The 17,000-nt window shown below is 42.4% G+C and overlaps 1 protein-coding gene across 1 annotated transcript in view; it reads right to left on the minus strand.

Annotated features, from left to right (window-relative positions):
• The window catches only part of SCG5 (secretogranin V), a 34,346-nt gene that overhangs the window by 14,276 nt on the left and 3,070 nt on the right, over nucleotides 1-17,000 (minus strand). Inside the window, exon 2 of the mRNA XM_075192741.1 lies at nucleotides 9,831-10,062. Within this exon, the coding sequence (XP_075048842.1) occupies nucleotides 9,831-10,062 (232 nt within the window). The remainder of the gene's footprint in view (nucleotides 1-9,830; nucleotides 10,063-17,000) is intronic.

The following is a 17,000-nucleotide window of genomic DNA, read 5'->3' on the forward strand; positions in this document are numbered from 1 at the left end:
TCTTCACTGCCTTATGCTTGTAAGATTATCCCAGGCCAGCACAGAATAAAACAATTCACAGCCATGGTAAAAGAGAAAGCAAATACATATATGGTATAATACTGTTTATTTAAGCTCCACTAAAGACAGAGTGATTGAGTTCTCACTCTTGCTGAATCTGATTTAAGCTCATCATGTAAACCGTGCTGACAACATCACAAGGAAAACTGTATATTCAGGTAATGAATGCAAAGAAAACAGAGCTGGGAGGGCTTCCATAGTTTCACCCAAAGCAGCAGTCACAGGCACAACTGTTATACATCTGTAATATGAATATACAGATTGTCTTTGATTTCCCTCTCGTTTTACACTTTCTCTGATTTTAGACCAATGTTTTCTGTTCACTTGTAAACCATGAAACAGGGGTTTTACAAATTGTACGAGATGCACTCTGAAAACACCTTGCTTTTGTACTGGTCAGCGTAAATGATTTCCCAGTACACATGTAGACACATCCTTTCCCTTCCCTTTCAGGAGACACCACCACAAACTAGCAGTACGCCTAGATGTGCAGTAGAGAAATGGGCAAAAGTGTAAACATGACATCAAGGTGCAGCCCTCTACCACATTACAAATGCAGCAGATTCCCCCACCCTTCCCTACATGTGCTGTTTAGATAATGGCTGGTGCCGCTGAAAGTGTTAAATCCCAGGGCTGTGTGCCAGCTCTATAAAGATATAGATGATATTTTATATATCTGCAATGTGTCTGCATGACAAAGAGAAAAGTCTGACACCACAGCACCAGAACTGTTGTGCACACAGTGTAAAACAAGGTATGTGTGTTACATATTAATGTATGCATATGTATGTATGTTGGTCTATTGGTGGTTGAGGCTTCTACCACCAATCCGGTTCCAGCTCACAGGAACAGGAGATGCAGCAACACCTCCTGGGGGTCCCAGTTGGCAAAACACCACACTGGAGGCTGACAACTGTTGTCCTGGAATTTGGACACCCACCCTCAAGCAGATTTCACCTTGGAAGGGAGAGTTAAACCCTGGAGCAGGTCTCCTGGGAGTATTTTGGATGGGAGATTTAATGATTACATATCCAAGATCTGATTCAGTGGCACCAGGGGGGAGAGGGGACTTGTCATGGACAGAGCGATGAAGAACACACCTCTCTACTGAGAACAATGTTACAAGGTATGAACACATCCAGACTGACTTACACGCAAGATATGGTAATCAACCCTTTAGGGGCGTATTCAATTGTTCGTCCGGACCTCAGAAAAACTTGCGCTCTAAAACTATTACCGTTAATACGGTAATTACTCGCCGAATTTCAGCTCGCAGCTTCCTGAGCTGCGAGCTGAAATTCAGCAAGTAAATTACCGTATGAACGGTATTTACGCGCAATATTACCGTATTAACGGTAATAGTTTTAGAGCGCGAGTTTTTCTGAGGTCCGGACGAACAATTGACTACCCCCTTTAGAATGTAAGCCCTTGCGGGCAGGGTCCTCTGTACCTATTGTCCCACGTCTGTTTCCTGTCCCTCGTACGTCCCGTCACGTCTTTTGCTGCACTCTGTGTGAGTCCCCATAGCATTACTCACACTCACCTGTGCTGCTGACATGTATTAGCTCATCTATTTGTTACTTGCTTCTGTATCCGGCGCTACGGAATCTGTGGCACCTTATAAATAAACAAACAACAGCAGCAACCTGGATTGGTTAAAGGGGCAATGGACTGGATTACCCTGTGTCAGCTGTATGACAAGGGCATGTGGACATGTAAGTGTTACATATGAGCAATAAAAACTATAAGATCCTGTATGATGCCTATTATCTGCTCTAGCCCTGTGACATAAGAGCTAACCCTCTAATCTGTTCTCTGACTGTCCTGTATTGAACCCAGTGCCCTGAGTCAATTCTTTGCCTACTACTCTGCAGTCCTGATCCTAAGTAATTGGTTAGGAGGAACCAGTCACAGAAGTGTTACAGCGGCTAAATACCACAAGAAGTAAATTGGTTCCAGATGCAGGTGGCAGGTGATGGCAGTAACTACTCTCATACAATTGATGTGCAGTAGGCACTTACAGACGATGAGTAGGATTAACACCAGTAGGAGTGGTCAGTAATGGCAGGTTACTAATGGGAAAAGGGAACCCCAATAGAGGACGGTCCTTACTCCATGTCCTGGACAACAGTAAGAAACTTATCATGACTCACTGGGACTTGGCCTAGATATAATACCCCAGCTCAGAACGGCAAGGTGTGTATGGTCACCCCAGAGGAAGAACTGCACCAGCAAAAGACCGTTGCTGGCCAAACCAAACAGACTGCCTCCAATGAGACATGGGCACCGCAGAAAACGAAGAGAAGGGAGGCGTATGCGAATCCGTATGTAGAGGTTTAAGGCTCAGCAGGGTGAACAGACCTGGTAGAATCAGTGCAGAGGGAGCAGTAGAATAAAGACACAGGACAAGAAGAGCAAGATGATCTGTTCCCACTGCTGGAAGCCTGCCCATGGCATGGCTGATTGTGCAGAAGCGATTAGAGGTCAGGAGATGTTTACAGAAATCTGTTTCTGCTGTGGGTCAAGAGAGCATGAAATCAACAAATGCTGAGCCAAATCCGATTCATATGTGGAGAGATGGAACACTTGTCACAGCGTCATTTCCAGACAATCCCAAAGGAATTTATGCAGAAGGTGGAGAATGTAGGATATGAGGTTCTGTTTATAATTGCCCAGAGTATCAGAACATCAGCCCAAATGATAGTCAGCAGATTGTTAAATGAAGCTGTTCATGTGACTCCAAAAATTACCAACCAAAGCAATCAAAATAATCACATTCTGACCGTGTGTATTCTGGGAGATAAGAATCCTTGTTTTCAACATGTTATAACAGAACTGATTATCGGAACTAAAACACATTTATATAATTTTTCAAGATTTTGTATATGGAATTTTTCAGAGATACCAAACAAACTCTGTGGTTGTCTGCACTGCCAATATACAGAAAGGTTTCTCTTATGTATGTCGCACTGATCAGGAAGACAACAGTTATATTGATAGCAGTCTTATTTGATACTGTATAAATTGGGTAATTTTGCATGTAGCAGAAATAAATCACTTATAAAAACTGAAGAAAACAAACAAACAAAAAACAGAGAGGACATGGTTGTAGAGTGAGTCCATCCTGTCAAACACCCTTTCATTAAGTTAAACTTTTCAATTTTACACCAAAAATACTACTGAGTGTAGCCTCAGTCAGAATGGATTTTATTACATGTGTGACTTGTGTGTGAAGCTTTTTACTATATTGTTTGGACAGCACCTAGAAATGTGCTTCTCCACAAAAGTGCAACATACAAGACATACATTGGGTCCCACTAAAAGTATAGGATGAGAACAGAGCCTGCCAGCTCTGAATTATGGCAAAATGCAAGACCTTTTGCAGAATGAAAAAGGGGAGCGTTTATGGGCACAGCAAAGAACGTCCCTAAAAGTGCCCCTTCTCTTTCCCTTTATCTCATTTTAATAACCTTGCTCTGCAAAATGAAATCTAGTTCTTTCCCTGCTCTAGAAAAGAATGCACACAAGTGCAATTCTGTACTTCACTAGGACACTGAACTCCTCCCTTTAGCCTGGACAAAATTTCTTCCCCACACTTAATCTAGGTTTGCAATCTAGGTTCATCAGCGCAAACTGAGGTGCACAGAGGGACCATTCTACGCGTCAATTGTTTTGTGCTTTTTAATTGACCTTCACCCCAAGTAGATGAATAAGGCTCTATATCCAGGACATCATGTGGTCTGATGCTGTAATGAGCATTAAGAACATAAAGCAAAAAACAATGGTCACTTATAATTAGAATACATTTCCCCTTCAACATACTAGCAGTACACAATTTGTATATTCTTCAAAAGTAGTGATTTTAACTATTGAAGATCTTCAGCTAGTTTGGGAGCACTAATGGTTGATATTCCCAAGTAATTAGATGAGCAAGTGGCTGAGTATTCATAGCAGACATGGCATGAATGACATTTCAAATCAACAACCCTGGGCTATAGCTGTTTTCTATAAGTGGAATTGATGGTTGGTTTATTGTGGAGTTCAGTCACGAATATAGAATGGAAATTACCATTTCCTCCCTTCCCAAATGGGTATTCAAGACTTTGCTCCTTTGTTGAAAGGAACAACCTTTTAATGCTGTTAAAGTATGCACATAATCTAATATAATTGCAACCTTTCGGTATGCCCTTAATGTGCATGAGGTAACTGCTCTAAGAATTGTAAGAGAGAAGAGGGATGAAAGTCAAACAGCAAAAATATCCAACTTAATGGGTGAGATGATTGGACTGCACATTGTGGACTAAAGAGTGCATTGCACTTCAATTATTAAAGATGTGATACAGACCTGCAGATTTACACAGTCCAACTGTGACCACAGGGGTGGATTGGGGAAGTGTAAAAAAATTGGAAATTTGTAGCCAGGGCCAAGACAAAAGTAGGTGGGATTACTACAATGCTATCTTTAGCCATATCAGTAGTAGTATATTGTAACACGCAATAGGAGGGTAGAGCCAGGGCTGCCAAGAGGAATTCAGGGCCCCGGTACAACAACTTCATGGGGCCCCAGTTTTAGTTGAGTATGGCAAAAAAATTGCGCCGCCGCTGCGTTAAAGTAGGTGTGGTCATACACTAGGGGGCATGGCTATGCATCATTGGGTCGTGGCTAGCAGGTGACAGGTGCTAGGCCACCCTCCTACAGAAAAAAACCCTGCATTTTTTTGTACACCATTGAAACAAGGGTGAAGTGCCCGCTTGCCGGAACATGACATATGTCCCAGCACTCCTCACTTTCAGGACACCAAGCACCATAGTGTCGTATATAAAGAATGCAGTGTGTACATAAAGAGTTCACACTCTTGGCCTGCCCCTTACATTGGGCAGAACACTCACCAAACATTGGGATTGTCCCACTAGAATAACAACATTTCACAGACTCTCCTGCCCTCTCCTACCTGTTCTTGTCACTTTCACCACCTATGGCACCTGGTTTCTTTAGTTGTGGCTTGTCTGGATCCTGGAATGTTGGGGACCCTATTTGGGAAAAAAAATGGGTACATTTAGAAAATTCAAACCAGTCCTGGTATTAAATCAATAGCACCCACAAGTAATAATTAGCCCTTCCTCCAGCCCCAACATTAAAATAACAGTATTCCCATTTAATATCCAAACCTATTTCCCTCCCTGCAAAGAACCCCAGCAATAAATTAATAGTATTTACATTTCATAAATATACCTATTTCCCGCAACCATCACTGCCATTAAATAATTCATAGTCACATTTAATAAAGAGACCTCATTCTCCCCACACTTACCCCCACATTCAATAGCCCCAAAAACACCCCATTTTAAACTAATAATCCCCACTATTAAATTGCCCCACCATCACCCCACAAACAAAAAATAGTACCCATTAATTAGCCACCACCTACCTCACACAGACTACATTGCCACAATCCCACTGTGCCATCACACACATTATTGTGCCCTTCATTATCACCACATTGTGCCTCCTTACGATCATGCTGTGCCCCCATTCATCACTCTGTGCCATGCTGCTCCTCTCTCTTCAACATCACACTGTACCTTTATGCTTCCCCCCCATTCTTCATCACATTGTGCCTCCCCCCCTCTTCTTCATCACACTGTGCCTGTCTCTCCCCCCCTTTCTTCATCACACTGTGCCTCTCTCTCCCACCCTTTTTCATCACACTGTGTCTTTATGTTTTCCTCCCCTTGCCTCAGTTCCTTTACTTACCTTTGTATTAGCTTTTTTCATCACTGTTTTTTAAACTACTTGCTCCCCCACCAACAAAGGGGGCAGATTTGAGGGCCTCAATCATTGTTGTGATCCTCCACCTTGTTGGTCCTGCACTGCCAAATATACAGGGGCAGATTGAGTACAGTGAGAAGTGCCCATGGCTAGGGTATGTATCATTATGGGAGTCAGCAAGGAGTTCAGGAAGGTGGCAGTTAGGATGGCTTCACAACAAATGTGATTCTGGCGTAGATCTTGCCATTGAGATATGGATGAAGTTTTGTTACCGCCATCAATAGGAGTCATGCAGTCAGACTACAGTCTACAAGAGGAGCTATATCAGCATCATCGAGCTCAGAGGGAAAGAAAAAGATCTGCCAGTCCATCCAGGTTAAGCACTGAGATCTTTACCATTAGAGGGCCCCTAGCAACACAAAGGATGTTCTTTGCAGCTAGCCTGATCCCGATGATGCTCCTGTCGGTTCCAGTGGAGAGTAGCGAATACTAGCATGATCTCCATGTGTCAGGCTGTCGTAATCCCAACTTGACAGAGCCTCTTAAAAAGTGTCCTAACCTAGCAGACAAGGGGACTGCAGGAGTTCGGGGCAGCTCAGTTCTGATCTCATGGTGGAAGTCATGAAGCACCAAGCTGGCAGTGACCTTTCTGGGATGTAGATAAAGAAAGAGACCTGGAGTAAAGGTTTGCTTATCAAAAGGTGCAGCATAAGTCTACTAGCTTCTCACCCTTCAAATTATTACATGACTCTAGAGTCCGTGGGACCACTTGACCCATATTCAACGTCATGGTAAGGGAAGAGATATAATATTACTATGGTGGAGTATGTAATCAGTCTCCGAGATCAGTTAGAAATGTTAATGGGGCTTGCTCAGGGCAATCAAAATAGAAGACTTGTCTTATTAGTGTGTATGTGTTAAGTTTGAAGGTGCTGGTCCCTACTTCAAAACAAGCTCCATGCTGTCTAGGCTCCAGGACCTGCTGCTTAAGGACCTCCAATAATTTTTTTTCTACCATTACGCATTTCCATCTCTCATAATCCCTGACATCCATTGGCTGGGGATTCCGAGAAACCCAGTTTAAGAATGATATAGTTGAGGTCAGTAAGACCATGGGGTAAATGTATCAAGCTGAGAGTTTTCCGGCGGGTTTGAAAGTGGAGATGTTTCTTCTAGCAACCAATCAGATTCTAGCTTTCATTTTGTAGCATGCACTAAATAAATGATCGCTACAATCTGATTTTTTTTCAAACCCGCCAGAAAACTCTCAGCTTGATACATTTACCCCATGGTCTTACTGACCTCGACTATATCATTCTTAAACTGGGTTTCTCGGAATCCCAAGCCAGTGGATGTCAGGGATTATGAGAGATGGAAATGCGTAATGGTAGAAAAAAAATTATTGGAGGTCCTTAATTTGTATGAATTAAAATTCATATGGCTACATTTGATATCAACCATTCTAAAATTTGCCAGCCCGGCTAAAATTTGCCAGCCCTCCCCTGGTTGGAACCCATGTAGAACAAGTTGACGTAAGATTGATGTAAGATTGATTGATTGACGTAAAAATGATGATAATGACCATGTTGGATGTCTATTTTGTGCTCCATACTGCTGCTTTATAAGAAGAGTTGGTTGGAACAAAGGGTATTTCCCACTGGCCTTAAGTAAGGATTGTTAGCAGATAGCACTAACACCAGAGGCTCATGTTCAAAGCAAGCCGGTCAACACCACATTCAGTCAATATGAATATAAGATCATGACGTTTGGGATGCAGAACGTACCAGCCACCTTACAGCTCCTGGCCAAACACCTAGGAGACAAGTTAGAAGACTTTGCTTGTGCTTACTGGACAACATTGCTATTTTTAGTGAGCTGAATATGACATGCAATGCATTTGTTTGGGGGTGGTATGACTATCAGAGCCGATTGACAGATGGGAATGTCAGAGGTGTAGTACCTATGGCATGGAGGAGGAAGAGGATGGGCTAGGCCACACCAAGAGAAGGTAGAGGCAGTCAGACTGGGCACAGCCCATGACCAAGAAAAAGGTGCTATCATTCTTAAGGATTACAGAAAACTACTGATGGTATGTCCCTAACCATAGCCAACCCCTTGACAATACCTCATCAAAAGTGACTACCTCAGAAGGAGAACTGGACACCTGATTGCGAGTTGGCATTCCAGTGCTGGTGATGCCAATTTATAGTAAGTACTTATTGTACGAATAGATGACAGTGCAGACTAGGAGGGTTACTCTGCTAGGAAGGGGCTGACAGGCAGGAGCCTCCTGTGGTTCATTTGAACTGAAAATGGCTGAACTGGGAGGTGGCGTATGTCACATTTGACAAGGAGTGTTTGGCCTTTGTACGAGTTGTGTAAAAACTTCAGCCCTATTTGTATGGCTGGCACTTCACTGTGATGGCTGACTACAATCGTTCAAAGTAACTACAGTATACCTCAGAGGAAAATGGTATACTGTTGTGGTGGAGCCTTGCACCTTAGATTTATGTCGTTAACAATATCCAGAAGCAGGAAAAGGCCCACACAGAGTAACCACAAAGACTGCATGATGAGGAGCCAGATCATGAGGCTATTGCCTGTTGGTGGCCCCCATGGAGCTAGGGGTAAGGGAGGAGTTTGGTCCTAATCTCACCTTACATAGACTGCATATATTGCAAACATTGTTTAAAATGTCATGGATATGGTTTGCACTATGGTGCTTTGTCAAAGTATGTATTCATATTAACATTTTTTTAAATGTTCTTACCCTTAGTGGTCTAGTGGGGATCGTGGTGAATCCAACAGGTTGGAAAGCGCATACTATAACACATGCCTACAGGGTTTTCATGATGTGTACATGCAGTTTAAATACTTAAAAGCCAAGTCAACAAGTCAGATGTATGAAATCTCCATTTCAAAAAGAGTTGTGTTTAACGTTACAGTCTTCCTGTGTCCCAGAAGTGTCCCATAGCTAGCAAGTGCACTTGGGAAACCCTGATTGTTTTTAATTGCACCATTCACACCTGTTTTTTACTATCATGCATTTCCCTTTTTCATTGCACAATGAAATTTTTTTCATCTGTTAACGCAAGTCTTTTCACTTGTGTTCACACAGTCTACCGCCAAGTGTGCTGTCCTGAGCCATACCTCAATATACTTTAGTATTTTTGTAGCTCATTTGTATAATTTAATTATTAACATTTGCCATTTTCTTAGTTGTATTCCCTGTTAGCATAAAGCAGAAAAAAATAACTTTATATCGCTATTGCAAGCTATTTCCAATGATATACATTTTTCAAAAGATAGGGCCAAAAAGCTCATTTACAAGGTGATCAATGATTCAATGATGTCAGAGTGGATTTAAATAAATATTTACATTTACTGAAACGTAAAACTTGAATATCATGATTAGACGGCATGCAAAAATATGACTCAATCAAGTAAATTATACAAGGAATTAACCTTCAGCACTCTCCCAAGACAAGCAACATGTTTAAGAACGTTTGTGTATGTTTAACAGATGTCTTCTGTCTATTTAAATTAGACTATTGGAATATCAGTAAGCTGTTGAAAACTGGGACATTACATACTGATCTACCTGGCTACTTCTATTTTCTTCCTTACTACCCCAAGAATGACAATTCTACTCCAGAGGACCACAGGGTCCAGCTCATTAGTCCTAAGAGAACCAGTGTGCAGATGGCATTTGTATGTTTCCAAATATTTTATTTTTAGCTGATGTCCTTGTAGCTGACAGATGTTTAGTATTGTCCTGTTAGTGTTTTTATGGGACTGCTCATATAGATATTTTGATTTTCAGCAATTCATGTAGTAATTCACATTACCAACAATTTCCATATGATTAAAAATCCATAATGCTGCATCAATGTTAAATCACATGAATCATTGTGATGATTATAATGCACATGCAATGCGTGTTAAAGAGCCACAAGGACCAAACCCAAAGGTGGATTAATATGCCAAAGTTACCAGTTACCTTCAATATTCTGTGGCCCCACAATGTTCATGGCTTGGTGTGCAGGATACTCCACTCTTGGCCTGGCAATACCCAGCTCTTCCATCACCCCATGAAGCAGGCGCTGGATATCTGCCTCTGACACGCGATCTGGGTTTCGTGGGCTGTGACCAAAAGTTGGGTTTAACCCACAGACCATCACCACCATCAGGGAATAGACCAACAAGTTAAGGATATTGGTTTCCATCTTTACCTGCAAACAAAGATTCTATTATGTCACCATCACTGTAGGATTTCATCATCATCAGCTATTTATATAGCGCCACTAATTCTTCAGCGCTGTACAAAGAATTCACTCACATTAGTCCCTGCCCCATTGGAGCTCACAGTCTAAATTCCCTAACACATACATAGACAGATTCAGAGACGAAGGTCAATTTATTAGCAGCCAATTAACCTACTAGTATGTTTTTGGAGTGTGGGAGGAAACCCATGCAAACACGGGGAGAACATACAAACTCTACACAGATAGTCAGGAATCAAACTCTTGACCCCAGTGCTGTGAGGTAGAAGTGCTGACCACTAAGCCACCATTAAATAAACATTTGATAAAAACAGAAAAGACAGCTGAAATGTGAAGGAAAGGGTGACAAGTGGAGAGATAATTAAAAAGAGACAGAGCTGAAAGTTGACAAAGTATAGCAAATTTGAAGCAAAGAAAGGAGATACAGGAGCAGGAAGAAAAGTGTGACCGTGTATTAAAGGAAGATGAATACAGTTAGAAGTGTATAGATTTCCAATATCACCATTAATCTCCATGAATCTAAGGGGCAACTACCTCACAGAAGAACCTTTGGAGAGAGATAAGCTTATATATTGATTACACATGTGCACAGCTTACATAGTTCTTGATGCTATTCACTTCATTTGCACTAAACTTTCAGTCAGTGAACAAGAAAAGACCTTGTTACAGTATATCCAATTTAGTGTATGTACACCACTGTTCACCTGTAATATACAGCGCTGCAATGTTATATTCAACTACAGAGAGAGAATTCTTGGTTGGGGACCCTCCACCATGCACACTATATATTTTATGTATCCCAGGTTGCCTACATAGTATCAATCTGTACAGAAGTTGAAACAGTTAGAGATATCTATATATATCTATATATATATATATATATATATATATATATATATATATATATATATATATATATATATTATTGTATGTGTTGCTAATTGAGAATGACATTGCATACTGAGGGCAGTGTAACCCGTTTGCTCTATAGCTGTGACCAGAATCACCAACTATGTGTTATTTAATAGATATTGAGACCAATCACCTACTCTGCATTTTATTTATATAAAATCTGGTCAGGAGACCCTTGGCTTTCTGCTGTGGCATGGTAAGTTAGGAAACACAGTCTGCCGCTAAAGTTAGTGCACCAGAGCAGGAGTCTAAAGGGCCACGTCACACCAAGGTACCAGTGATCTGTACTTAATCCTGGATTCGCTACATCCTCATCACTACAGTGTATTACCATTGTGTAGTACATATTATACATCTCTCTTAGGAATTAGGAAATTATCATCTCTGTTATCTGTATAAGCTATTATATTTTGTGTAAGGATGTTATAAGACAGTGATAGATACTGTGGAAAAATAAAATCTAACTTAAAAGCAGAAAGCAAATACAGACTGTGACGATTATGTAGTATATATAATGACCGATTGTTATTTTCTGTTGAATTCATGTATGACAATATTACAATCATCGTTCCTATCTTTCTTTCTCCCTGCTTCCATTAGCTGGTGACATATCACCCAATCCAGGTCCCCCACACTTCTCCCACAAACATATTTGAACACGACTGAAATCCAGCAAACCTCAAACACATCAACTGTCTCCCATCTCTTCCAAAGTCCTTTGAATGTGCCCTTTGGAATGTGCGCTCTGTTTGTAACAAACTTACCTCCATACACAACCTCTTCCTCTCAAACAACCTCAACCTTCTTGCAATAACAGAAACATAACTTACGCAATTAAACACTGCCTCACCTGCAGCCCTTTCTCATGGTGACCTCCATTTCACCCACACCCAGACCTGTGGGCAGGCAAGGAGATTGGGTTGGACTACTCTCCCCACAGTGCACATTTACAGTTCTACTAAATGTCCCATCACTCACTGTCACATCTTTTGAAGTACATGCTTTTAGGATTTTTAACCCATTCTCTATGCGTGTTGCTGTCATCTATTGCCTCCTGGAAACCAACAACAATTTCTTGAACATATCTCTGCATTAATCCCTCACTTATCTTCTGACATCCCCACCACCATCATGGGTGATTTCAACATCTCTATTGCTAATCCACTTTCAAATGTTGCTTCAAAACTGCTCTCTCTAACCTCCTTACTTGACCTCTACCAGTGGATTGAATCTGCTACTCATCAGGGTGGCCACTGTCTTGGTATTGTTTTCTCTAGACTATGCTCAGTTTCTAATTTCCTTAAAACTCCTTTCGCCCTCTCGGATCATCACCTTATTAGTTACTCGCTCACTCCCAGTTCTTTAACCTCCCTGCTGTCAAACTCTTCCAAGCCTCCTTATACTCGCAGGAATATTAACTATTGATTTTCAACAGTTTTCCACTTCACTCCAGACACCTTCCCTTTTTCTACATTTTCCTCCCAATATGGCAGTTCCTTATTTTCACCATACCCTAGCAACTGCCCTTGATCAAGTGGCTCCAGCGACTCTTCATACTCTGCGTAGACTTCGTTGTCAACCGTAGCACACTAAAAGCAACACACAATCTACAAAAACTCTCGTAAAGCAGAGCGTCACTGGCGCAAATCTTGTACCTCTAATGATTTCAGCGCATATACTGATATCTACCACTCCTATTGAAATGCTCTGGACACTGCTAAACAACCATACTTCCAATCTCTCCTCTATGCTCAGGTTTCTAACTCCAAACACCTTAATAACACATTTAAATCTCTTCTCAATCCTTCCACCCCAAACCCGCCAACTAACATCAGTGCCCAGGATCTGGCCTCCTATTTCAAAGACAAGATTGATAAGATCAGACTTGACATGGTATCATCTCCCTCGACTAGCAATAAGCTCAATTCCTTCACAGCATCCTCCGACACCCTCTCTTCATTTGATCCCACAAATGAAGAGAAAGTTTCTACTCTCTTATCTTCCTACTCTACCTCTTGATCCGGTACCCTCACAAATTAGTAGGTCCTTGTCTCGTGCGCTCATTCCACCTCTAACTAAAATCTGTAATCTCTCTCTACTGGTATCTTTCCATCACTATTCAAGCACATAGTGATTACTCCTATTCTAAAAAAAAATATATTCTGACCCAAACTCTCTCAAATTACCGCCCCATCTCTCCTCTCCCATGCCCATCCAAACTTCTTGAGAATATTGCCTACACTCGACTCACCCGTTTCCTTTCTGCAAACAACCCATTGGATCCTCTTCAATCAGGCTTTCGCTCTCAACACTCCACAGAGACTGCGCTGACCAAGTTTGTGAATGATCTGATCACAGCTAAAACTAAAGGTGATTCCTCTCCTAATTCTCCTGGATCTCTCTGCTGTATTCAACACTGTTGACCATTCTCTTCTCATACGGACGCTACAATCTCTAGGTCTTCAAGACACTGTCCTATCCTGATTCTCATCCTACCTATCTAATCACTCTTTCAGTGTTAATTTCTCTGGAACAACCTCCACTCCGCTGCCTTTATCAGTTGGAGTACCACAAGGCTCAGTCTTAGGCTGCTATTCTCCATCTACACCACTTCTCTTTGAAAACTAATAAGCTCCTTTGGATTTCAGTATCATCTCTATGCGGATACACAAATTTATCGATCCTCTCCTGATCGGTCACCATCTGTGTTGTCTCGTGTTACTGACTGTCTTTCTGCCATTTCACCTTGGATGTCCTCTTGCCAACTCAAACTCAATCTTACAAAAACAAAATTAATAATATTCTCACCCAAAAATAGAAGCTTCCTGCCTCACATTTCTATTTCTGTCGGCAATATGACCATAAATTCCATCTCGCAAGCCAGCTGCCCAGGTGTAATCCATGACTCACAACTATCCTTTGTTCCCCACATCAACTCTATATTTACATCATGCTGCATACGTACATCTAAAAAACATTTTCAGAATATGTACATATCTCACACAAGACACTGCAAAAACTTTAATTCATGTACTCATCATCTCCCACAATTGACTATTGTTAGTCCCTCCTTACTGGTCTTCCAAAATCAGACTCGAGACCCTACAATCTATTTTGCACACAGGGCTAGATTGATTTTTCTTGCAAATAGTTTTATGTCTGCTTAATCACTCTATCAGTCTCTACATTGGTTGCCTGTTTCTCAAAGAATCCAATATAAAATTCTTCTACTAACATACAAGGCCATCAACAAAATTGCACAGACATACATCCAGGGCCGGATTAAGGGAATGGAGGCCCCTGGGCTGAGTGCACCTCCATTCCCCCGTGAGGCCCCCAATGTGAGCCACCCGCCGCCCCCCCGTACCCCGTGAGGGGCCCCCCCCCCCAAGCGCTTACCTGTCACTGTAGTCCTCCGTCCCCGGCGCGCTGTAAGCTCCTTACTGAGGAGATCTCGCGAGAGTTCACTCGCGAGATATCCTCAGTAAGCAGACTACAGCGCGCCGGGACGGAGGACTGCACTGACAGTACTCAGCAGCATTGATCGGGCTGGGGGCTGGGAAATGCCTCTTTCTAGCCAGTAACAGGGAGGCTGATCTAGGAGTCAAGTTCACTAGTCCCTATACCCCTGCGGGTTCAGACTTCTCTATGTCTATCAGTTTGGATACTCCTGTTAGTCCCTTCGTGAGCTCTGCTTTTGTGGACTCTGGCTCCGCTGGGAACTTCATATCGGCCACTTTGGCTTCACAGGTCCACATTCCTACTTGAGATCTGCCTCAGCCATTATGCCTCACCGTGGTGGATGGGAACATAGTTACCAATGATTCTGCCTCCCAAATCACTTCTTCTATTCGGCTGACTGTAGTTGTGCTACATTTGGAGTGGATTGAGTCCTTGGTCCGTCCCCAGTCTATTAATTTTGTTATTCTGAGGTTGCCTCGGCTCAGACTCCATGCACCTCAATTCGACTGGAATTTTGCCCAGGTTACTTCTTGGGGTACTAAGTGTTTCAGAAGATGTATCTCTACAATCAAACCTGGAAGATCCGCTGCTCCTTGCAGAATCACCTCATCCCTACCGGGCTCCCAGCTCCCTATACTTCTTTTCAGGATGTCTTCTGTAAAGCGACTTCCGAGACCCTTCCTCCACACTGTCCTTGGGACTGTCCCATCGATCTGCTACCAGATAAACCTATCCTTAGGGATAGGATTTATCCCCTTTCCTTGTCTGACAATCTAGCAATGTCACAATACATTGCTGAAAACCTCAGAGTATTCGTCAGAAAGTCTCCTGCAGGGGTTTGCTTCTTTTTCATGAAAACGAACGACGGGACATTGCGCCCTTGTATTGACTATTGGCAGTTAAACGCTATAACCATTAAAAACAGATACCCTCTTTCTCTCATCTCTGAGCTATTTGACCAGATTAGCGGCTCCAAAATCTTCTCCAAACTGGATTTACAGAGAGCCTACAATTTTATCTGAATCCGGGAGGGTGATGAGTAGAGAACTGCCTTCAGTACCTTCGATGGACACTACAAGCCTTCGGGCTTCGTAATGCTCCTGCGGTGTTTCCAGTCCTTCATTAACGAAATCTTCCGTGACCTGCTCTACAGTACGGTGGTAGTGTATCTGGATGACATTCTGATTTTCTCTCCTGACCTTATTTCCCACCTTTCCCATGTGAAGGAGGTTCTTTCCCATCTCCGTGCTAACCAGTTTTGCAAGCTTGAAAAATGTGTTTTTGAAGTTCCTGAAATCTCATTCTTGGGGCATATCGTTTCTGGCTCAGGTCTCCAGAAGGATCAGGAGAAACTTTCTGCCATTCTCAACTGGTCTCAACCTTCTGGCTTGAAAGTTGTTCAACGTTTTATTGGTTTTGCCAATTACTACAGGAAATTTATCAAGCACTTTTCCACCTTGACTGCACCCGGAGGTCAGCCAATCTTAGTAAGTGGACCACTGAGGCCATCGCTGCATTTGCCACTTTGAAGGAGGTCTTCCTTTTTGCCCCAGTCCTGACTCAGCCTGATCAAAAGAAACCTTTTTTCCTGGAGGTGGACGCCTCCTTAGTCGGAGTAGGGGCTGTTTTTTTCACAAGAATCTCCTTCGGGGTGAATTACATACCTGTGGTTTCTCTCTATGAAATTCTCCACCTCAGAACATAATAATGGTATTGGAAAGAAAGAACTGCTGGGCATTAAATCTGTACTTGAAGATCTTTTAGAAGGAGCTCGCCATCCAGTTACTGTTTACACAACCATAAAAACCTTGTCTACCTTCGGGATGCTCGGTGTTTGCACCCCCGCCAAGCCAGGTAGTCTTCATTTTTTTTCGCTTTGACCTGAAATTGACTTACCGTTCTGGTGCTCAGAATTCCGGGGCTGAGACCCTATCCCGGTCATTGGTTGAGTCTGATATTAGACCTACCTCTGAGCCTCACATATTTGAGCCTTCCAATATTGTTGCTCTCACCGGGACTTCTTATAAGACCCCTCCTGTCGGCTGTTCCTATTTGGAACCACATCTCCGCCTCAAGGCTCTTCGTTGGGCTCACACCATGAAATTCGCTGATCATACTGGTTTTGTGAAAACGCTCTCCTACTGTCTCGTTACTGGTGGCACACTCTTCGCGCTGATGTGCAGGAATTTGTTGCCACATGCGCTACTTGTGCCCAGAATAAAATATCCAGACAACCTCCACCTGGGTTACTTTTGCTATTGCCTGTACTGATCGTCCCTGGGCAAGTGTATCCATGGATTTTATTACGGACCTACCACCCAGCAACGGCTTTAATACCATCTGGGTAATTGTGGACAGATTCTCTAAAATGGCTCATTTTGTCCCTTTGAAAGGTCTTCTCTCCACTCACAAACTTGCTCAAGTACTCAAAGAAATTTTCATCTACATGGGTGTCCGCAGGAGGTCATTTACGATAGTGGAGTACAATTAATTTCTCGGTTCTGGAGGGTCTA

The sequence above is a fragment of the Mixophyes fleayi genome, chromosome 12 (genome assembly GCF_038048845.1).
Source record: "Mixophyes fleayi isolate aMixFle1 chromosome 12, aMixFle1.hap1, whole genome shotgun sequence".
Classification (NCBI taxonomy): Eukaryota; Metazoa; Chordata; class Amphibia; order Anura; family Limnodynastidae; genus Mixophyes; species Mixophyes fleayi.